Source organism: Mastacembelus armatus, chromosome 13, assembly GCF_900324485.2.
Source record: "Mastacembelus armatus chromosome 13, fMasArm1.2, whole genome shotgun sequence".
Taxonomy (NCBI): Eukaryota; Metazoa; Chordata; class Actinopteri; order Synbranchiformes; family Mastacembelidae; genus Mastacembelus; species Mastacembelus armatus.
The window spans coordinates 20,527,182-20,550,435 of NC_046645.1; the positions used below are offsets into that span (position 1 = coordinate 20,527,182).

The window sequence follows — 23,254 nt, forward strand, 5'->3', positions numbered from 1 at the left end:
GCTGGGTAATGATTTACAGAGGCTGCTGTGACAGGTTTATGTGTTTCAGGCAACCCAGTGAGCGCTAGAGACATGTCCATCAAGGTTACTGAGCACTGTCCTCATTTACTCTGGAAAAGAGGGAGGAGGCACATGCTCTTCCAATCTGTTCCCCACAAAACAGGCCCTTACATCCTCGACAGCATCTTTGACTGGGTGTACATTTGATTTTGAAGTCAGCTTAATTTGAGAGGTTTATGAGGAGTTACTGTACGGTTTTTCTCCTGCTCCCCCATCATTAGTAGAAGGGGCTGATGAACTGAGGGAGCTCCCTTAAGATCTGCTAGTTTGACCTCTGTCGGTTTGTTCCCACAATTCCTTTCTTCCTCTGATGAGTGATCCTTCCACTCCAACCAGCAATGGTTGCCCTCTCAGGCTGAGAAAACCAGATTTGAGCCAATTATCATTATAGTGTACTGTACTCAGGAAGAACACTAATTAATTCTCCCTCAGGCTTGGATACAATTAATGACTGATTTCTACAGAGGTCCCTTAGTCTCCTTCTTGCTGATGATGAGGGTTGCAATAAAAATGTAGATCACAAGGGTGAAAATTTGAAAGATTTCAGTGGTGATCTTTTCTCTCTGTGATGTCTAATGTTATGTCTTTGTAGGAACCCTTCACCACATTTTTTCTTAGTACCAACAACAATAAATTCGACCATCCTGACCGCACCTTTTCAGCCATTGCCCGCTCTTGGAGAAACTGTCAGAGGGACACCTCCGATGTGAAGGTGAGATTTACAATAAAGCAAATATGATAATCCATATGCTCAGTGTGTCTGAATGCAACTTTAAATACATAACATTAATTATAAATTCCTTGTCTAAACAGTGAACACAGAGGCCCATAGTGGACAGAATATCTTAGCCCTTAGAAATCTACATTTGATTTATTTAATGCAGAAAAGAGGTAGACTCTTTTTGTATCTGTGCATGCAAGCACTGAGTTTGAACAAAGGCAGTGTCTGAAAGACAAAGCCCTCCTGAAAATCAACAGAGCAGTCACTGAAAACGCTGAACCCTGCTGATTTGCTTCCATTTTGCCCAGTGCACACAGCAGGAATACACACTGACCTCAAAGTGTCATGTATTTCTAACACACCCTGCACTGGGTACTGTTGCCTGAGGCAATTAATAAAGCATTAATGACAAAAGCTATTTAAAATGTAGTCTTTTATGTACAGACAGGGCTTTTACTTGCCAGGGTCTAAGGGGGAGCAGCAACAATCTATGCAAGGCTGAGGCAGCAAGCTATAAACCAGCGAACAGCAGAATAGTCAAATGCCACCATGTTAACAAATACAGCCTACTGTCAACTACTTGTATGTCTGGATGCATTTGTTTTTACACACATGGGATGGCTACTGATCTATTAGGAGAGGCTTTGTACTGTGGATGATAATGTTGTATTTCTAGCAGTATTAGAAGTGTATTAGAAACTGAAAACTATTATACTATGCTTCATTATTGATAAACTATGAGGCAGTCATTACAGTAACTAATTAGATTAACAATTGCTATGATCTGTTTTAAAAAATCAAATTTTCTATTATTTCTCTTATTTTTCTTTGCATGGCCCTTTGTTTTTTAAATAATTTTATATTTGCGATTTTGAACATACAATGAAAATATGAAACAGTAATAAAAGGGTATTGCTATATTTTATTCAATCCAAAATAAACCACAGTAAGGCAGCCAAACATACAGACTGACACACAAATGCCATGCATAGTCACCATAAAGAGGCTCAAACTGAACAGGAGTCTGGGGTTGAGGTCAGCTACAGCCCAGTGCACGAAGCAGGCCATCAGGCCTCTGATTAAAAGGCAGCTTGTTTTTACCAGGGTCTCTCCTTCATTAACCCCGGCCTCCTTCAGCAGTAATGACGACAAGACCAAGGGAGGCTGAACCCCTGCTGGAGATGACCTCCTAAAAGAGCAAGTCAAATGGAAACAACCCTGTGCCGACCAAACCTCACCTCCACAGCCCAATCATTAATGTGCATCCATACCTCTCATTTATTTATGTGTGCACATAGTTATGTTTAGTTGGTACAGCCACCCATGGGCAAAGAGAAACAGGCTCTTTTTTTTTTTTTTGGAGGTAGTGGGCACACATGCACACACACTCTCTCATTCACGCACAAACTGCCACCGTGCTGTCTGTAGGAATCCAGCAGCACTCCACTGGTGACAGATTTTGACGAACATGTCATTAAGGTGACACAGTATAAAGCAATGTAGGCCTGTGTGATTGACTTGTTAGCCCATTACGATGCTGTTGCAGAATTAATGGCTGCCATGGGAGGGTGGCTTGAAAACGAAGCTGGCAGTTTTAACGGCTTGCTGGTGAGTTACGGCAGGAAGTTTACAAATGAAAACGAGGAGGGAAAGTGTAGTTGTGTATATGCCTGTGTGTGCAAGAGACTGAAGGAAGCAGAGAGGAATGCCTACTTTACTCTGCTCCCTGTCATGTGCAGAGGGTGAAATGTGACCAACAGCAGACCAGCAGTGTTATTGGCCTGTACCATGTCATGCTAACTCGCTCTCTCAAAATCCAGTGATTTATGGGGGCTTAAAAGCTCTAAATGTTATGTATCCCATAGGCAATATAAAACTCCATAATACCACAGAATCTAACAAACACCACATTCATAAAACAAGTCTGATACAAAGTACTGGCTTGCACCTTATTTTATTATCTTAGGCTTAGAAATAGACTGCAGTATTTAACTTGTATGGAAATGCCTCACTGTGCACTCATCAGAGTGGGGACCTCAAATTCACTTCAAATATACATAATTTATGTTTCATAAAGAATTCCCTATATGACATTTTCATTTGTCTTGACAGTTGAGCTCATTTCCCATTTAATGCATACAACAGTTTTGGAATTGATTGCTTGACATTCAGGAAGTTGCCATTTAATTGCAGGGTGTTATGAAGTTAAATTTTAATTTCAAATGTTTTTTAAATAGGCCATTAATAAATATGGTCTCCTTTGTTCTTATTGTTTGTCATAGTTAAATGTTGGTTGCATGGTAATGCAGTTGAAGGCAAGTGCCATCTGTCCAAATGTTCCACTTTTCTATGATGGTATGACATTTAAATTTCAGTTACTGTACGTAATAGCATTGCATAAGCTTATTTTAGGAAACATAAACCCAGAGGGCAAAAAATGAGGAAACATGTTCTGAACGTTTTTAAAAACTGTTTCTAAATGTAACTTCATATTATGCAAACATTCACTGCAGTGCATTTCATATCTCAAGAAATCTCTGCAAGTTGGTTTCCACATATGAAAAATAATTTCCAGTCCAGCTAATGACATAATATGTAAAATGCTCTCCATTAATGTAAAGTAGACATGATGTAGATTTCATGTGTTGAAAATATTAACCAGTATGATCAACGCAGCAGAAAACACTGTTTGTCTCAAAACTTGAGTAAATATTTGCTCTCTTCTTCAATGTATGGAATCCACCAGGCTGTGTTTAAGGGCCTCCATTACCATGCTGACTTCCACTCCACTGCAAGGTCCTGACCCCATCAGAGGAGCCCAGAGACTAGGGAGAAAAGCCCAACTCAGTTCCAGTTTCATTTAACATAGCTAACACCTCTGCCTGGAATAACCGAACTAGCACCTCTCACCACCTTCTCATGGCCTGCTGTTTAGTTTGTTTGTGTTACCTTTCCCCTTGAATTCTCACTTAATCTCAGTGGGATACAGAGCTGTTTTTCTTTGTTTTTTGTGGCTCTGTCCTCACATATGTGATTTTCTTGCACTTGGCTGAATTGCTAGGCAATTGTGTTGTGAAAATTGTGGTGTTAGACATTGTGGTCTTGCCAGTCAGCCTTAAAAAATGAGCATCTCTGTTCTTTTAAAACACAGGAACTGATTCCTGAGTTCTACTACCTTCCTGAGATGTTTGTCAACAGCAACGGCTACCCTCTGGGAATGAAGGAAGACCGAACCATGGTTTGTGATGTGGACTTGCCAGCATGGGCCACGAAGCCGGAAGATCTAGTTAGGATAAACAGGATGGTAAAGCTGTTCTGCTGTTTCATTTTCTGTCACTTCCAACATAGAAATTAGCTTCTCTACCTTCAGTTATTACTACAATCACAACAGTGCAAGAAACAAAAATTATACTAAGCATTTATTTTTAGTAAGATAGATAGAATGGAATGTAAAATATTTTCTCTTTCCTAATTAATTAAAAATATTTAGACATACTATTCAGTAGAGATCAGTCTCTTGAATGAATACCATTGTGTTGCACACTATCAAACATATAACACATACACCATATAGCACTGACTTGAATATGTATTATAGGGGAGATGATATAGTATAATTTAATAATGAATTCTTTAATTTTAGATTTTCTACTTCCCTGCTATGGCATCAGTCTCTCCTTTATTGCTCATTCTAAACTTCAGTTGCATCTCTGGCTCTTTGTCTTATTCATGAACCATTTAATAAAGTGCATAGCTCAATATTAACACCATAACCCTGATCCCAGTGATGTCACTCAAGGGCAAGGCTGAGGGCAAGTTTGCACTATAGTATTACCTTCTGTAATTCCAGGCCTCGTCACTTTGGCAGTATGCAGGGCCCTTTCTGTCTGCATGTGTCCCAGTGCCTGTGTGCACCCGTTTATTACAGACAGCCTTTCAACATGTGGCCCACAACTCTCAGCAGGTCTCAGGTATAACACTGAAACTGAAAAGGAGATCTGACTCCTCTACTGGCATCAGATATACTCTGTTCTCCCTTTTTCTCTCTCTGTAGAACACCAATAGCTGCCCTCCCCACTAAATTTATTGAAAGAGAACACAAAAAACTTCACACACATTTCATACATAAGTTATGATGAATGTGCTTTGCATGTGCTTATGGCTGTGTGGCTTGATTTCAAACACTGACGTATTCTGTGATTACTTAACACCAAATATAAAGAACACGGTAAAAAATACTGTAGTTTGGTAGCATTTATGCTATATATTCATATGTGAATATACGAAAACTGTATGTCCATTAGGATATATTTTGAGCAAAATTGTTAAATTTAGTTTAACTTTAGTGATGACAGCACCTTTCACATTATACCACATTTCTAATTTAAGCCTGATGAGAGGGTTCCTTTTTCAAGGCAGAACAACATGGTTGGATCTTACTGCTCAAAAGCTAAGAAGGATTAATGTAGTTTATATATCCTAAGGGTAGGTGCTGCTTTATTTTTTGACTAAAGGTAGAAAGAGGCTGTGGGAACACACTTGACCTTTTCAGCTGGAGTGACAGAGCTGGGCTAGTCTTATGGTGGTGACCTTTCCCCATGCTCTACCCATGCTGCCTGGCTGAGCTCTATCAGGCTTGAATACCATCAGAGGTAGGAGGTGGAAGGGGGGAGAGTTAGGATGGGAGAGGGAAAGGAGAAGCTGGAAGTTGTTACAGGCATGTCTATATTTTCAAAACAAGGAGAGAGGATGACTAAAAAAAAGGATTACACAGGATATTTTCTCACTGCTGAAGGATGTATGTGTGATGTTGCCTTGTATTGTTACATTCACAGACCAGTATATTTACACATCCAGAAAATCAGTCTTCTCTCTCCATTTTTGTCTCTCTTTTGTTCTCTTCCCTAGCTGGCCCACACTTTTGCTTTCTCTATTATTTCATTTCTGTCACTGAAGCTATCTGCCAGCCTCCCCCTCTCTCTCACTTGCCCTCTTTTTTCCTTCCCTCCTTCTTCCTCCCACTTCCCATCTTTGCATGTGCCACTTTCAATTGTAGTGATATGCCCTGTGGCAAACTCTGCCTCTGTGTGCTCAAGCAGGCTTTGTTGGTAATGGCTGTTATTCCTGACGCGAGGGGAGGAGTGTAAATTCCTTCAGCAAAGCCTTATAGCAGTATGCATGGGAATTGTATTATTCCGTATTGAGGAACAATATATCAAACCCCTTGCTGCCTGGCTTCTGTAGGTTTATCTATAGTAATTATCAGCCTTAAACCTTATCCCAAATCACTCACTAACACTCCCACATGAAAGTTTGTCACTTTTTTCGCTCTCACAAGTAATTTTTGAATGTTGCTCGTAAAGATGGTTTTACAGTAGAATGGACTGTGGAGCTGATGTCTTTGTCTCCATGCAAAGGCGGTTGGATTTATTTTAAGTGGAGAGAGAACATTGATACTGTATAGGAGACTTGTCCTGAACTAGCTGAATACATCAAAATGTAGCTTCTGTCTCTGCCTTTCTTCATTCTTCTAATTTGCAGTAAAAGGGGTTCAGTATTTGCCTTTACGCGACTGATTATTTTTCCCTTTTAGCACTCTTTGTAATTAGCTTGGTGATGGTGAATTGATGGTTATGTCCTGGTGGGCCATCTGTGTACAGTAAAGTAGGGTGTGTTTTGTTGTGCTCATTGTTGTGTGGAAGTACAATTTGTGTGCTGCTGGTGTGCCTCTCACCTCTAATTGCCCTGTACTCCTCTGACAGGCCCTGGAAAGCGAGTTTGTGTCATGTCAGCTGCATCAGTGGATTGACCTTATTTTTGGCTACAAGCAGCGAGGCCCAGAGGCGGTGCGTGCCCTCAATGTCTTTCACTACCTGACTTATGAGGGCTCTGTCAACCTGGACAGTATCACTGAACCTTTGCTCAGAGAGGTAAGGCACACGCACATACATCACCATGGCGACTGAGCCCCTCCCTCCTCCTCTTTTATTCACCATAGGCATTTGTTCTGGCATGTACTTTAGCTCCAGGAGCATTCAAAAAATGCATCTGTCAATCAATTATCATGTCATGCAAATGTGACCTGTGAGAGAATCAGCCAGAGATGTTTGCTAATGAAGTTTGCTTTGAGGTTAACATTTTTGTAATTACACATTATTCACTTCTTTTCCTTCACATAAATAATAATTGTCTAAGATCTGATCACATTATTTAAAGACATTTTTATGCTTATGTTTTTGTAATGTTTTTCTCTTTCTGGTGTTGAATAATACTCTATATCCTTTCCCTTAACCAGATCAATAAATGTGGCTGAAGCTCTTTGATCAATTACTAGAGGTCAGTCAGTCAATACATAAAGGGGTGAATCGTCTTGTTCTTAAGCAATTAATTGAATATCTATGATCCTGACCATACTACTTGTGAATAGCTTAATTGCGTATAGGAGAAAGGAGACCAGACACTGCAGCAGCTGGCATGCATTGTGGTACTTTCCAGTGTGAGCTCGTCTCTCCCTGTGATATTCACCATCTGCTGTCTGCAAAACAAGTCATTTATATACTGTCACTTCCAGGGGTGCCTTTATTTATCAAGTGACCACTATGCAAATCACCTGCAGTAGATTTGGCTGATCTAATTACCAAACCATATTGTGAAAGGTGGGGTTTTTATTATTTTGAGAAAGAGTTTTAGAAGATGGGTTTTTTTTAAAACTTTGCATTCAGTTGAGGGGTTTTTACTTGTCTTTCCCCTACCCACTGTTACCCTGACGGAGCTGTTAGTTAGTTGCACACTAGGAAACCTGCTAATTTGCCCAATTGATGAAGTCACTATTGTGACGTGAATGCATTTGTGGTGGAGAAAGGAATTGGCTTGGCTAATTGCAACTGATGTGATTGTGATGTGATGAGCACTAATTAAGACAAGCCTTCATACCCTCAGTCATTTTTCTCATTTCAGGTGGATTCCTTTCTCCCTCTAAGAAAAATATAACCTGGTGTACTACATGGCAGTATCCTGAAAACGGACAATGATCAAATAAATTAAATGGGAACTAAAAATGTAATATCTTTATTTATGTTATAGAGAAGATTTACTAACAATTTGCTAAACATATACCAGTCACTGAATTTTTACAACAATCCCTTCATGAAAAAGTTTTGATGATACCACATGTCCATTTTCATAATTTCCAAAATACACTACCGTGATGTAACTCCAGTAGTTCTACTGTACATTGATACTCTAATGTGAAATGATTTAAGTTGAAAAATGTCCTGCACAGTAACATTATGATAATTTGTCTAGGTGGTTTCCTGTGGGATTCATGGTACAATTATTCCTATAACTGTTTGCCACTTCTCCTATCCCACACAGGCCAGGCTGTGAGCGGCCTGGCTGACTCACTGAGGTGGAGCATGGAAAAATGCCCAATGAATGTCTCGCTAAGACCTGCTGAAATGTGACGATAGCCTCTGGGGTATTGATTCATTCTGGGCTTGACAGGTGAAGCTGCAGATCTGGCGTTAGTCACAACAATTAAGGCATTTGAAATGTCAAGAAATTAGAGCTTATGAGAGATGATTTCCGTCTGTATGTCAGATGGAAATGATGACACCCTCTGACATGCCACCGGGCCTGTGGTTGAGGACACAATGACAGCTCTACTGGGCACACTGCTGGAACAGCAGTCCTTCGCAGTAATGCTTCTTCTGACAGCCTTCTCTTATGGAAAAACATGACAGCAACCCCTTGATTCAGACCCTGCTGTGTCACTCAGAAGTAAACAGACAAATTATTCATCAGTGGGACTCTGTTCCTCCTCAGCTGCCACTGCCCCTCCCAACCACTCAAAATCAACAAAGACAACACAAGTGTGCTGTGGCTAGTCAGTGAAGATCTCTGAACCAGCTGACACACTTTAAATTCATTTCACCTTGATATTCTAATGGTGAAGTGTTTAAATGCTTGACCGTAATGATAACAAACTCCCTTTATACATGTCATATACTATTAATGTTGCCACCTCTTCCTTCTAAAAAAGGATGCTACATAAAATGATCTGTCCCATATTGAATTGAGAAGGGCCAGGATTTATCCCGTATTTTTGTGTGATGCATGAATTAAATATCCACAGTGGTGAAAACATAATAATATTAAATAATACCAGTTCAATTCTGAATAATTGAGATGTCATATTAAATCATGTCAAGCAGACTGTGTGGGATATCTGGTAGACAGAAGACAACTAGAAGCTAGACTGATTTATTTTTTGTTTTCTCAGGTAGATCTTTCCGGTAGATCTAGTAGATCTAGTAAGTGCTAAATTAGCTGTACCCATATATGATGAGCTCTGACCTGCAGAGTTTTACAAATGAAGGAATTAAAGAAAATGTCTGATACTACTTACTGCTGTCCTGTGGAGTTTGAATTGGGATCTTACACTATTGTAAAATATATTGTCAGTGAGTGAAAAGTGAAAAAGAGAAATAAAATTTAATACAAGACAGACTGAGCAGCAGAAAAGCTTTACTATATTAACATAGTGTTAATGTTCAGGTTTTGTTTGTTGTGGTGTCCACTTAGGTGTGTGGTAATTTTGAGAGTGGGGCTACTTTGATGCTGTAGTTGTGTCCTGCAATATGAAATGTTTTTCTCATACAGCTTTGGTTCACAAACTACAGGAGTAAAATGACTTAACACTGAACATGGCAACCTTACATGCATCGTCTGTAAAGATAGCTGCCTTACTTGTAGACCTAGTGTTTGAAACATTTGAGCTGCTACATACTATACAGTAGTGCACGTCAACTCCCAAGCTGTCAATCAAGAAAAAACCCTCAGGGCAATTCTTAGTACTTAATGATTCATATTAATCCACAAAAGCTTATCTAAAACAAATTTACAGTGGCATGCAAAGAATGACAGCAGTGTTGTCACATGAGAAAGTGATGCAGATATGTAAGTTACATACATTATTTGTATGAATTTGAATGTTGCCGGAAAGATTCTGTGTTGTTTTGTTCTGTTTATGCTATTTAAAAGGCGGTGGTACTTTTCTGTCTGTAATCTAACATCTGCCAAAGGGTGAAAGGTGGCGCTGCTTCATATTTGTAGCTTCCACTGCTGATCTGAGGTGTCGTGACTTAGCGTGATCCCCTGCTGCTCAGTGGGTCAATGCAAGGCCATGTCTGTCTGACAGAATTGTTGTGTTGTGAATGAGTGCACTGGAGGATGCTGTTAAAGGAAACATTCACCATGGAGTCTCTGTCACCAATTTGGGAACCAGGCAACAGATAAAAAGTTACAGCCACTCACCTCTGAAGCCCTTTCCTCACACCACAATCAGATACCAACAAAGTCAGACAGACAGACAGGCCCATGCACTGAGTTATGATGGATGTTTTCTGCTCACTCATGCAAGGCGGTTGTTGCTGGGAGGGGAGATCATCCAGATGGCTTTGGCAATAAGTGTCACTTATCAGCCAAAAAGCAGAGCCTGAAGTGACATAAACTAATGAACTGCTTGTTAAGTGCTCTCCATCTCAGACTGAGATAGAGATAAGTTTCTGACATACCTCAGAGAGGATTAGTTTTGGAGCACCTGAGAGATATTGACATGTTTTGATCATCAAGTGGAAGTACATGTTCTTGACTTAACCTTCAACAAGTAAGACCCCTTTCCCCTGACAAAAACACACACACACACAGACAAATCGTCCCAGTCACACAGTAGAAACAATTGTTGGGAATCAAGCTTGTCTAAGACTATGAAGACAAGCTAAGACTACCAAAACAGGACATGCAGCAGCCCAGTTTCCCTGGTGACAAAATCATCACAAGCAACATGATGTTTTCCACATGGCCCTCTCAGCCTTTCTTGATCATTGTATCAAATTTCTTTATTTGAACAGACATTGTGACCCTCACCCCAAACCTAACCTTAAATGGCTATAATGTCAGTTGCTTATTACTTGACAGACTGCTTTGTAAAGAAATGCTGACTAACACTTAATGGTTGCCAAATGTGCTTACCAAACCACAGGAGACTTTCACTGCTGTGTGACAGCACCTTTTTTGGTGCTGTGGAAGATAGGAAGTGACCGAGGGTGACTATTTGGCTTGCAGGTGGCCTGTCCTAACCCAGTATCACCTCCAAACTTCTTGTGCCACATCTCCCACTGTGGCATGTGCTACCCAATGGCTCCTTTTGATAGTGAGTGGTGTGTACAGGCAGAGGAAAATGAGGGCTAGTCACCCAGGCAGTGAGAAGGGCGGGCGAAAGGCTGAGCGATGTATGTTCTATTGTGCACAGTGGCATTGACAGACGTCTACAAGCTCCCCTCTGATGGTGGAAGTGGCTCCAGTCACATCAATCACTCCCACCATGGAGTGCCCCGCTTTCAGTGAGGTTTATCAGCCCTTACTGATGGTTTTTCCTTGCTCACTGGAGACAAAGTAGATATTTTGTCCATTTAAAGTGAAGTTATTTTTTTAATAGAAGCTTAAACCTTAAGTGTTGTGTTTTTATTGTCTGCTCAGGTTGTGATTTTGGCTATTTTTAGTTTTTCCTTCTAAATCGGATGCATCCACATTTGCAGTTTATACCCCATTATTCATCTTTTATCCCCCTTACCCAAATGGCCACCGTCTGCTTGTGTGATTTTGTGCCTATGTGTTATACACGTGTGCACGTGCTTTTCGCCACTGTTTCAAACACAATAACATCTAAAAGTGGGCCGGCCTGCTGCAGTCCTAGCTGAATGTCACTCCAGGTTAATGTTTGTGCAGTAGGGGCCCCTGCGCCTGGAAATGGGAATGGTTAACTGAAGCATGTTAATAGGAAAAGGCTTGTCTCTTCCATACTAACACTTGGATGACTCTGCAGCTGAAGGGGGAAGGGGGAGCACCCAGGCGGGTTGGGAGTGCACCCCTTTCCCTTTACCTCCCCCCTTCCTCAGAGGCATGGTTGAGTTAGGATTTGCTTGCATTGTCAAGTAACGCATTGACCCATCACTTTGATGCATATTGATTGTGACAGCGGCTCTCTCTCTCCTTCTCCTCTCTCTCTCTCTCTCCCGCAGGCCACAGAGGCGCAGATCCAGAGCTTTGGACAGACGCCATCTCAGTTGCTTATTGAGCCACATCCTCCACGCAGCTCCGCCATGCACCTGGTGAGAGCAACGAGCAAGCTGGGAAAATTCCCTGCACCTTTGGTAGTGGATTGTGTGAGGCAGGATGTGTAGATGTGTGTAAGCCTGGATGGTGTGTTTGTGTCCATGTGTTTGTAGATAGACACAAGATTGAGATAGATGTCATTGATTTTTCACTTTTATATATTTCATTCAGTCCACTTTTTTTTAACAAATGATCAATATTTCAGAAATCTTACCTCATATAGGTCACAGACCCCCAGTACAATGACAAATTTTCAGGACCAGTTGTCTGCAGTGTTTTAGAGCTGGTCTCGCCTACTAGTAGTGTGATGTAAAGGGAAGAGTGCTCCCTACTGGCCTAGTAGCTGCTCTTCCCTGTTTAATCCATGTAATAGCCAGCCTAGCCCTCAGTCTCCACGTGGTGCTCTCTCTGTCTTTCTCCCTACAAGAAACTTTGTAAGGCAGGTCCCTCTGAGACCTTTTAGTTCAATTTTCTACTTTTGCAAAACTTGTGTCAAAAGGCTCCAGGATTAAGGGTGTGAGTTGAGTCTGGTTCAGAACTCATGGAATATTGTTAGTATTACTATCTCCTCCAATGCTTTTACTCCTACCACGCATGCAGTTTAATGCTGGACCGTTTGAGCTGAGTTTTATAGGGGGAGGATATTTTTTTTAAAAAAACAAACATTCATGCAATCTATTTTATTGCTTCTTGTTTGTGGACCACACAGAATCTGTCTGATACGTGTGTATTATGTATGCACCATTTCATATGTACAGCCTACTCCATTCCAGTTTTTCATGTCTTACCTTTGTCTAACCAGTCCCTTGTCTGACTGTACTATCTGGTGGGGGCAGTGCATGAAGCTCTTCTCTGTGTCTGAGCCTAGTTTTTCCTCCAACCTCCACACTAATTGCCTCTTCCCATTCTTTTTCTCCCATCTTTTCATACCATTTTTTTCCATCTTCTCTTCCTCTGCCTTCCTGCTCCTTTTCCTTGCACTCCTCCTCTCCTGTCAACACACTCCTGCATCTTTCTCCACATTCCGTTTTTTCTCTCTTCTACTCAATAGTGTTTCCTTCCACAGAGTCCTCTCATGTTCAAGGACCAAATGCAGCAGGATGTAATCATGGTATTGAAGTTTCCATCCAATTCACCAGTTACCCATGTGGCTGCCAACACCCTGCCCCATCTTACCATCCCTGCTGTGGTCACCGTCACCTGCAGTCGCTTATTTGCTGTCAATCGATGGCACAACACTGTTGGTGAGTGTAGCTCAGCTTACACTGCAGGTAACAGTTAAATATACATATACACCATTGTTTAAAAAAAAAAGTGCGCCATGCCACATGTGATACCTGCCACAGCAGTGGCCCTGTAAAATCACTTCATCATCATCACACAGAACCTGGCCCATTGCAGTTAATAGAGCTGTAGCCAGCTGGCTAGCACCTCCCAGGTAAGCTGACTATGAATGTTTCCACATGTTCCATTTGAGAGATGTGTGAACAACATTACCCACAGAGCACCTCCTTGAAAATCAGCCTCACCTTAGGGTCAGAGGGCCAAAGCAATAGTTACTAGGAAATTGGGCCACAACTGCACCACATTCTTCTCACACGTTCCCATCTGTCACTGTAGAAACACACTGAGCTCAGGACCAAAGAGTCTGCACTGTGTGGCTGCTCCCACACTAATGAACACAGCTGCAACACCCTCACCATCTTGTTGGAGAGGAGGGAAATATGGTCTGGCTTCTCAGAATAATAATGATAATAAGGCCTCCATATTTTTAAGCAAAACTGGCTCCGCATACTCCCATGCATGGATAAAATGTCTCCATTAAGTCTGACACCCCAGGACAAACAATCCTAGTAAAACAGATGGAAACCTTTCTGATGGACCCCCAGTAATTCCATCTCTTGGAAGAGATTATGAATTGACTATAAAAAGAGAACAAGTGTGTATGTGCAAATGCACATGTGCATCGGGGAGAAATAGTCCCTGGTTTATTTCTAAGTGTATCTCTGTCTGAATCTAGGTCTAAGAGGAGCACCAGGCTACTCTTTGGAACAGGCCCATCATTTACCCATAGAGATGGATCCTCTGATTGGTGAGTAGTCTTCATTGTTTTGAATAAAAACACAGCATCAAACTAAACAGTACACCATTTACTTTTATTGTTAGGGTCATAATTATTAATATAAAAATCACTTGAAACACCTCAGGTATTGAGATGTGTTTTTTTTTTTCACAGCCAATAGTACTGGAAGCAACAAGCGTCAGATCACAGACCTAGTGGACCAGAGCATCCAAATCACCACACACTGTTTTGTGGTGACAGCTGACAACCGCTACATCCTGGTGTGTGGCTTCTGGGACAAGAGCTTTCGTGTGTACTCCTCCGAGACAGGTAGGTTACAGTGTAAACTCTTTTTTCCTTTATAGATGTGCACTGATGTGTGGAGGACTGAGTGCTGTGATGGGAATAATGCAGTACTGTTGCTGCTCTCTGCTGACAAGCCTTGTAGAAAAATGGATGACTATACTGTAATACACTGGAACTCACCAATAAGTGCCTTTACACTGATTATGATTCACTGAGAGCAAGATAATAATGTAAACACCATACCTGTTTAAATATGTACATTATTTTCACTGCAGCTGGAATGGCTGCATACAACTCATTGATTCTAAACATGGGGGTCAAATCAGATAATGTTTGGGAATATTAATTCACTAATTGATATAATACTCCCTTTGCTAAAGTCAGTGAGGTTTTGAAATAAATAAAATGCTACCAGCAGTAGTTTTTGCATTTCAGACTGCCAGCACTGAAATTCTGTATGTACCTATATCCTCTTTAGGCAAGCTGACCCAGATAGTTTTTGGTCACTGGGACGTGGTGACATGTCTGGCTAGGTCAGAGTCTTACATTGGAGGAGACTGTTACATTGTCTCTGGGTCCAGGGATGCTACCCTGCTGCTGTGGTATTGGAGCGGACGGCACCATATTATTGGCGACAACCCCAGTAACAGTGAGTATGCATGTGCCACACATATGAACACAGAAAATACAGTAATAGAGGATTTGCCTTCTGGACAAAGGCATGTGAATCTTCTTGTATTGTTTAGTATTTCACTTATGCAATATACTCCTTTTGTGAAGTAACAGTCTTAAAAGATGCAGGATAAATCTGCTGTTGGTATTTTTAAGAAGGAAGGCAGAGTCTTTGAGCAACAGTGGAAAATTAGCATTCTGCCCTAGAAATCACATGATGAGAGAGAGAGAGTGAATAGCTTATCTGCACTGTAGCTGTAATATATTAGAGTGATTCATAGTGTTGAGCTGTGTTGCTTTCAAGTAGAGTACTCCAGATGTCTTGGCATTCAAAATGGCACACCCCAGTGTGTGACTTCTGCTGCTAATTTCATTTAGTAGCTCATTCTCACTGATTGTCTGTGTTCAAAGAAATCTATCAGAGTAAGAGAAGCAGTTCAATTCATTTATTTGTATAGCACCAAATCACTCATCTCAAAGCACTTTTGATATAGTACTGTACAAGTGAGGTGCTTATATTTAATGGAAAAATGTAAGATGAGGAAGAAATTTATTTCTGAGTGACAATGCAATGTGTGCATGTTAAAAGATCTTGTGTTTCCAATTGTCAGAGATTCTAGAAGCTCTGGATTAGTTGAGAGTGTTCTCTAATTAACTTCACTGAGGCTTCGACAGTTAATTAAGAATTTCAGCTTGGTTGCCTCCAATTAGCAAGGGGCAATAGCACTTGTGTTACTGTAGCAGGAAAACAGTAATCCCCTGATACAGTGCATCTTCAACAGATAAAACAGAATGAAATGACATACCTCATATCTTGAAACAAAAGACAGGATGTGTTTTCACTCAATCAAAAAATGTCATATCCTTTATTAAATACCTTTTCAGTATACCATGATTTCAGTAACACTAGAAGCAGCAGAAATAATCTAGGCTGGTTCAGAGATGCTAAGGACTAGGTGTGTAGGAACCTGGAGTTTGTAAAAGAAGAGGGTTGCTGCTTTTATACAAATCTCTGCATACAGTTAATATCAGTCACATTTAACTATGCAACTACCCTCAGGGTCAGACCATTACAGCTTTTTCATACTTGAAGGCCTCAATTTGAAGGGACAAAGAGCACAGCAGACCAAAGTCCACTTTATTCTCTTATTGGCTTATTTATTGACCAATAATTTCCAGGAGTCTCATTTTGGTGATTTCATGCCTATTATAGTTTCTCTAATGTTGGTTGTGTGAATATGTTGCAACAGCATGATGAATCACTGTCCTCATCCCATTGATGTGCATGTGTCTTAAAAGTGTGATAATTAAAACAACTTCCAGCTCAATCATAGAGTAGAGTCTGCCTCTCAGACTTGGCCCATCACACGGGGGGGGGGGGGGGGGGGGGGTTATTTGCACTGGGTAATTGTGGTGGCTGAATCCAGCTTGTCCCTAGAGCTCAGAGAGGATTTGGGGGATGTAGTACAGAGTGATTGATTCTTTTGTCAGGTAGGTGAGCTGCACTAGGTCCCTTTTTCTCCCTTGAGACTTTTTGTGACACTTGTCCTACTCAGCCCCACCTCAGCAGCGGGTGCTGAGACTGACAGCTCTGCTCAGGTCCTACTCTCTAAGGGCCTGTGTTGCATCGATCACAGTCCAGCTCCCTGACCAGACCGCTATAGCTGCAGAAGTGATATGCTGAGCAGGAGGATGAGAACAGAGAAACTTTTACAGAATTGGCTAAAATTTCACATGAACAACAAAAGGCATCTATGGTATATTCAACGTCAGTTAAGTTAGTTTGACATGAGTTTGCCAGCATCAAGCTAAAAAAACATTTTAAATATAAAATGTCAAATGTATTTTAATTACTGAATTAATTAAATTAGCAACCCACAAGTTTTAATTTGAAGGTATAAAATTCCTATCTTTCGCTCTGCATTCATTGTTTAATATTTATGTCTCTGCTTCATTGGCTGGATGAAGGTTTTCTATGGGTGATAAGTGCATTTCATGAAGGCTACTGTTATAATGCTTCAGGCAGTGTTTTGGCACTACTGGAGGTCGGCTCCAGGTGCTGTGAAACTCCCCTCACTAACCTCTCCCCTGGCCATCATCAATCATGTGACACATGGGATGAAATCAAGTGGCTGGCCTTGCCATCATTCTGCATCCCCATATTTACATAACAATTCAAAGGGACCTCCCTGCTAGCAGATGTGTGTAACAATCGCTGTTTGTGCTTATAGGATTTTATTGCCTAATGCAGGTTTGTTGGTTAAGCACTATTCAGATTGTTTTTAAGTGATGTTTTTAGGTTCTGACATGTTGTTTTATGATAGTTTATGTTATCTTTTAGGCGACTACCCGGCACCACGAGCGGTTCTGACGGGTCATGACCAAGAAGTGGTGTGCGTGTCAGTGTGTGCTGAGCTAGGCCTGGTCATCAGTGGAGCTAAAGGTCAGTGTGTTTTTGCTCTCATCAAAAAGAAAAATGTAAGTTTTTGCTTTGAGTTGGCATATTGATAGGTATTCATTTCAAGGGACAGTCTAGACCTTCATTTATGATAGGATCAGGAATCTGAGCGTGCTCAGTATTACTGTATAAATTACACTTTGATTTTATAAAGAATATTTTTTACATACATATGGTTTGTCCACACATCTGTTTCTATGTATATTTTGTTTTGGTAGAGGGTCCCTGTCTGGTCCACACCATCACAGGGGACCTGCTGCGGGCTCTGGAGGGGCCAGACAACTATCAGTGCCCACGGCTCATCTCAGTGTCCAGTGAGGGCCATTGCATCATCTACTATGAACGGGGCCACTTCTGTAACTTCAGTATTAATGGAAAACTACTGGCACAGATGGAAATCAATGATTCCACTAGGGTAAGTTGACTTGCAGCATTCCAGAGACTTGTAGCATCAATGCCAAAGTCCAGTGGGGCTGCCCTTCATGACATGTGGCTCAACTTCTTATGAAGATACGTTTTACTTTTTCTCATTCATTTGTGTGTCCTGTAAATTTGTTTATATGTAGTTAAAACAATGACCAACTACAAACGGTCTTATGTTGAACTTTTAAAGTGCTTTACATTATTTCTTATTCACCCACTCACACACCAATGCCATGCAATGTGTTCGCCTGACTCTCCTTTCAGGCACACACACAATTGTTGACACACTCACTCACAGTGTCTTGCCTAAGGACACTTCAGCATGTGGCTTAGAAGTCAGGGATCGAACCACTGATCCTTTGGATAGTAGGCAAAGCGCTCTACCTAAAAACAAAGCAGAAGGGATTTAATCCAGGTGAAACAAAAATATTAGCGGGTGAATGAGATATAACTTTATAAATATTATGAAAAATTTGTACAGAACTTCCAACTAAATATCGCAACCATCTCTTGTTCAGACATTTTTATATGCATTAGCAAAAAAAATGCTTCTCTAAAAGGGACAGTAAAAATTCAAAGTGACACATTCAACTCCCCACTCCCTTCTATCCCACCTGTAGGCAATTCTCCTAAGCAGCGATGGCCAGAACCTGGTGACGGGTGGAGACAATGGTGTGGTGGAGGTGTGGCAGGCCTGTAACTTCAACCAGCTCTACATCTACCCAGGCTGTGATGCTGGCATCAGATCCATGGACCTATCACATGATCAAAGGTCAGAGTTGATAAAGAGCAGGCACTGCCTGAATTAGGTGTATTCAGTCAATCAGATGCTCAAAGATACCATCTCAAATGAGGGTGGAGTGGGGGAAGTGAATTGGTATCTTCCAGCTTCTGATTGACTGAATACACCTGATTCAGGTAATGAACAGTGGGCAGGGCAAAAAGAGTTCCAAGCAGGACAGTGGCCCAAGGAACATGTGTTTCCCACCCCTGATATAGACGGTCATCTTAATGCAGTGTCTACCACTTAACTGTTACATTTACTGATTTAATAAGGTTCTATGATAAGGTGACTCCAGTTAATAGACATTATCACTTATTGTAAATTGTAATATAAAGACAAGGATTTTTTTTTATCTTAAGTAAAGTTTATTGCCGTAAAAAGCCTTGTGCTGCTTGTGTTTCATATTTGTCAGTATATTCTAGTTAGTCAAATATCCACCATCTTTTTACTTTAAATGGAACCTACTGTCGCCATAGATATAAAAAAAAAACAAAAAAAAAACATTCATTTTGGATAATAAGACAACAGTGAGCACACGTCCATCGGCAGGTCAGCAGCATGATTTTTCCTCAGTGTCTGAATTCTTTAAGGTTCATCAGGAGTCATATAAAGGGTGCCTACATGGCGGCGCACAGGCGACAGCGTTCGCTCTGGGGCTATAGGCCTGACGTCATCATGTGACCCTGGCAGTCAGAGGTTAGAAAGTAAGCATTCAAGCTGCAATTCACAGGCACTGGGCAAATCTCCTGCAGCTGTTACAGTGTAGGCCAAAACAAAAACATAGTTCTTAATCTCTGCACCACCACGAAGTGCACAACCTTTTACAGTAAGCAGAGGATGGTCAAGCAGACAATTTTCATCTAGATTTAGTGTTAACTAAATGGCACCACAATCACATCAGAGACTAAAAATTCTAAAAATCAGGCAGCATATTCTAAGTGTAACGTTTTTTTAAACATCACTTAGAAAATTGCTTTGATTAAATATTTTAAGAACCCCTTGATTCAGTTACAATCTCATTCCTCAACAAGTTGACATTAGGTAACACAAGTGAGCTGTGCTCTGTAATTTCATTTACAGAGAGGCATTCTGCAGCGGCTCTGTTCATTGTGCTTGAGCATTTAAGCCCTTGGGGTGTAGCACTATAAGACGACCCTGTGAAATCAGCTGCTTTTTCTACATACCAGCCAGCCATGGACATGAGAGCAAAAGGGTTGCAGAAAGATACTGGGACTCAATGGTCTACTTCAGTTGTCAGAGTAAGCCAGTAATTTACTGTTGACACCTCCGATGACCTCCCCTGCTCATTTCATTGTGATACGGACATTTTAACAAAGAATTCAACTGCAGGGGAATAATCTTAAACAATGACCACACTGACGTGTTACATGTTGGTTTCTTGCTAATAAACAAATTACATATTACTAATATTATTAATCAATGTTGAAACATGTAGCTTCAACTTTGTTGTTTTCTATTTTTAGCATTTTACATCATTTATAATATTTTTGCTGACACTGGGATTTCATGTTATGGTACTGTTGCTCTTCAGGACTCTGATCACAGGCATGGCCTCTGGCAGTATCGTTGCATTTAACATCGATTTCAACCGGTGGCACTATGAGCATCAAAACAAGTATTGAGGAAAGACAGATCCACACACCAGAAGGCAAGTGTGGAAGGTTAAGAGGAATACCTAACAACCAGTGACAAACCTGTGCTGTGTAGAAGATCCACAGAGCAACGGGATTCAGAGGGGTGGGGAACATCAGTATGGTGTAGCTATTAAAGAACAAAGTGTGCTTACATACACTGGCCTCTTGTTCAGGTGAGCTTGCCTCCATTTATATGTTGCTAAATACATTTTATGGTGGTTTTTATGTCTTACCTGAACACCAGCTGATGTATTTACCCAAATGAACCAAGGAGATCGGATGTTCTGGACAAGGAAAGAGTGAGATTAAGTTAACATAGTTACATGGTTAAGTTAATAAAACATAAGTAATGAAGGTTTTTAAGACCCTGTTTCAAACTGAAAATGCAAAACACAATGAATTATCTGTTAGGAATATTTATACAACATTTGTATGGCAGATACATATCTCACTTGGAACTTTTCTAGGGGGTGGGGGGAGTTAACATGTAAATATGGACAGTGTAAAGTGTTTAATCCCCATAAAGGCTGAGATAAATAGACTAGCTATCATGTTACCAGCATTTCCATAATGTGAACTATGTATAAATGTTCAGAATGTCTTCATTTCACTTCAGATATTAGTTGGTTAGTAGTACATATATATATATATGGCCATTATTTGCTAATTGTTAACTGTGGTCAAATGTATGTGTAAAAGAGAAAATGTTCATTGTTAATTTGTTGTGTTTGAACACCTATATGGATGAAAAGTCAATGTGAGTTTTGTCCTTTGTGGAATGTTTCTTTTTGATCATGGTGTCTGCAAAAAGGCTAATAAATTGTGGCATTTCCATATTTTATTTTAAATTAAGGACTATTTTGTTTAGTAAACTAACAGGGAATAAGGTTTGAAATGACTCACCATAAAAGCTTTAAATTATTCCAGTGAAGTATATGGGGCAACAGTTATCAATCAGATGTGTTTTGTTTCTTCAAAAAACAAAAAGTAAAAAAATTAAACTGATTTTTGGGGTATTCTGTCATGATGAAATATTTTTAATGAATTCTGCAGTTGAAACTGCAAACATTAATACTGCTACTTGTGTGTCTCAGTTTCCATTTTGCCCAAAATGTTTGCCCATCCATTTTAAATCTGTGAAGTTGTGAACACCAGTTTATGCTGTAACATGCTGCAATAGTAAGCAATATTATGACTTGGTTGCTGAACAGGTTTAGGAATGGTTTTAAATGAGATCTATTGATGAACATGCCAGTATTTGAAAAGTGACACCAGTCTATTTTTGGTATTATCAAAGTGACTGTATCTTCATTTAAACTGCAGGAATGAGAAGAGGATTGCTGTGAGCCGACAATTAAAAATGAACCAAATTATGCAAATAGTTTTTGAGTTTGAATTTTGATTTTGTAGTGGTGCTACATACTGATGTTTTGCATGTTAAGAGCTACTGAAGGCATTGGGCTTGCTTTGCTTTCATGTGAAATCATTTGCCAAAATCATTTTGTTAATTGTTGGCATTAGGCAGTGGATTTTAATTGTATGTAATACATGTTATGTCATGATGGATAAATTGTAGCTGTACTGCCAATTGCTTTTGCACACATTTTGGGAGAGTTAGGATATGTCTGAAGCTGTGATTAAATCATACAGTTGATGACTGTAAATTCAACTGTTTTCTTTTTTGTTTTTAATAAAACTGAATAAATTTACCAACATGAGTATTTTACATTTTTGTGTTTGTTTCTGTAGGTTTTGATGTATTCCAAGTATGTACAACTGTGTCTTAGTAAATTAGTGGCTTAAATGAGTCACTGAAATATTGGTAAGTGTCTTGTTTGGTTATACTGCCATCTGCTGTCTGGATTTGCTGCAGTGGACCCACTAAATCGTGAGTCTTGCAAAAAGTTACCCACAGGCTCATGGAGATCATTTGCTTTTTATTCCCAGGTTTGGATTTTAAGTACATCTTTGTATTGTTAATTTTTAACAATAACAGATTTTTTTTTTCTTAAGAACTGAAGACAAGTATTTCTAATTCTGATTGTTTGTCTTACATTAATGGAATATGAATAAACACAGCACAGCATTCACATTCAATCTGCTTCCGCATAATATTAACACTCCCAATTGGCTTTAAAGAATCACTTTTTTAAGCTCTATATAAACATGGTTTTTCAAAAGATGAAAAACAGAAACTTGAAAGTGAACAAATTCCTAAACAGTCACTATCATAACTTTCTTTCCTTGTGCTTTTTGACTCATCACTTTCCGGTCAAAAACTTAAAAGCCCTTTAACAACAAAGTTAATGTGGTGAAATTACATTCTTTTTAAATTATGGAAATACAAGTCTGATCTGAGCTGTTGTGTGACCAATGTGCCTCAATAAAGCTGCATTCACCAGAGCACGTACAATGACAACAAAAATGGCTTAATACATGAAAAGTGTATATCCAACAGTAGAAGACGAGAACAGTTGATTTAAGATGCATAAGAGCAGACATGCAGGTTACAGTCTCTGGTAAAGGAAAGAGGACATTCACATCTGTGAACATTTGGTACATGTAAATATCTGGTGAATGAATGTATGTAGCAGTCAGGGAATATACAATACATACAGTGCAGTGAGCCAGGCTTCTTAGTCTAATTGTTTAGCGTTACTTTAAAAAGTCCAATAATACTACTGACTAAATGAACAAATATAAAAATGAAGGATTTTAGTGGAAGCACTGCGTTTACCAACATTTAACTTTAACCAAGTACCTCTGTACGGTGGCCGACAAGGGTAAACGCGCCGCAACATCTGAACGCTGCAAATACAGAAACGCTGCAACAGCGAAAACACACGCAAGAGAGAAACGCTGCATATTCATGGAACAGAAGTTAGCCAAGGTTTGTTCATAGCATCCCTCAGTTCTGAGGTCCCCCTACAGAAAGTGT

At 40.1% G+C, this 23,254-nt stretch overlaps 1 protein-coding gene across 2 annotated transcripts in view; it reads left to right on the forward strand.

Annotated features, from left to right (window-relative positions):
• Positions 1–22,025, forward strand: part of nbeab (neurobeachin b) — a 178,540-nt gene extending 156,515 nt beyond the window's left edge. For both annotated transcript variants that reach the window (XM_026295919.2, XM_026295910.2), the window contains 12 exons: positions 653–772; positions 3,933–4,085; positions 6,544–6,711; positions 11,863–11,952; positions 13,008–13,200; positions 13,977–14,048; positions 14,193–14,348; positions 14,803–14,973; positions 17,338–17,439; positions 17,673–17,869; positions 18,498–18,649; positions 20,214–22,025. In XM_026295919.2, the coding sequence (XP_026151704.1) occupies positions 653–772; positions 3,933–4,085; positions 6,544–6,711; positions 11,863–11,952; positions 13,008–13,200; positions 13,977–14,048; positions 14,193–14,348; positions 14,803–14,973; positions 17,338–17,439; positions 17,673–17,869; positions 18,498–18,649; positions 20,214–20,304 (1,665 nt within the window). In that variant the 3' untranslated portion in view covers positions 20,305–22,025. The remainder of the gene's footprint in view (positions 1–652; positions 773–3,932; positions 4,086–6,543; positions 6,712–11,862; positions 11,953–13,007; positions 13,201–13,976; positions 14,049–14,192; positions 14,349–14,802; positions 14,974–17,337; positions 17,440–17,672; positions 17,870–18,497; positions 18,650–20,213) is intronic.
• The last annotated feature ends 1,229 nt before the right edge of the window (positions 22,026–23,254 follow it).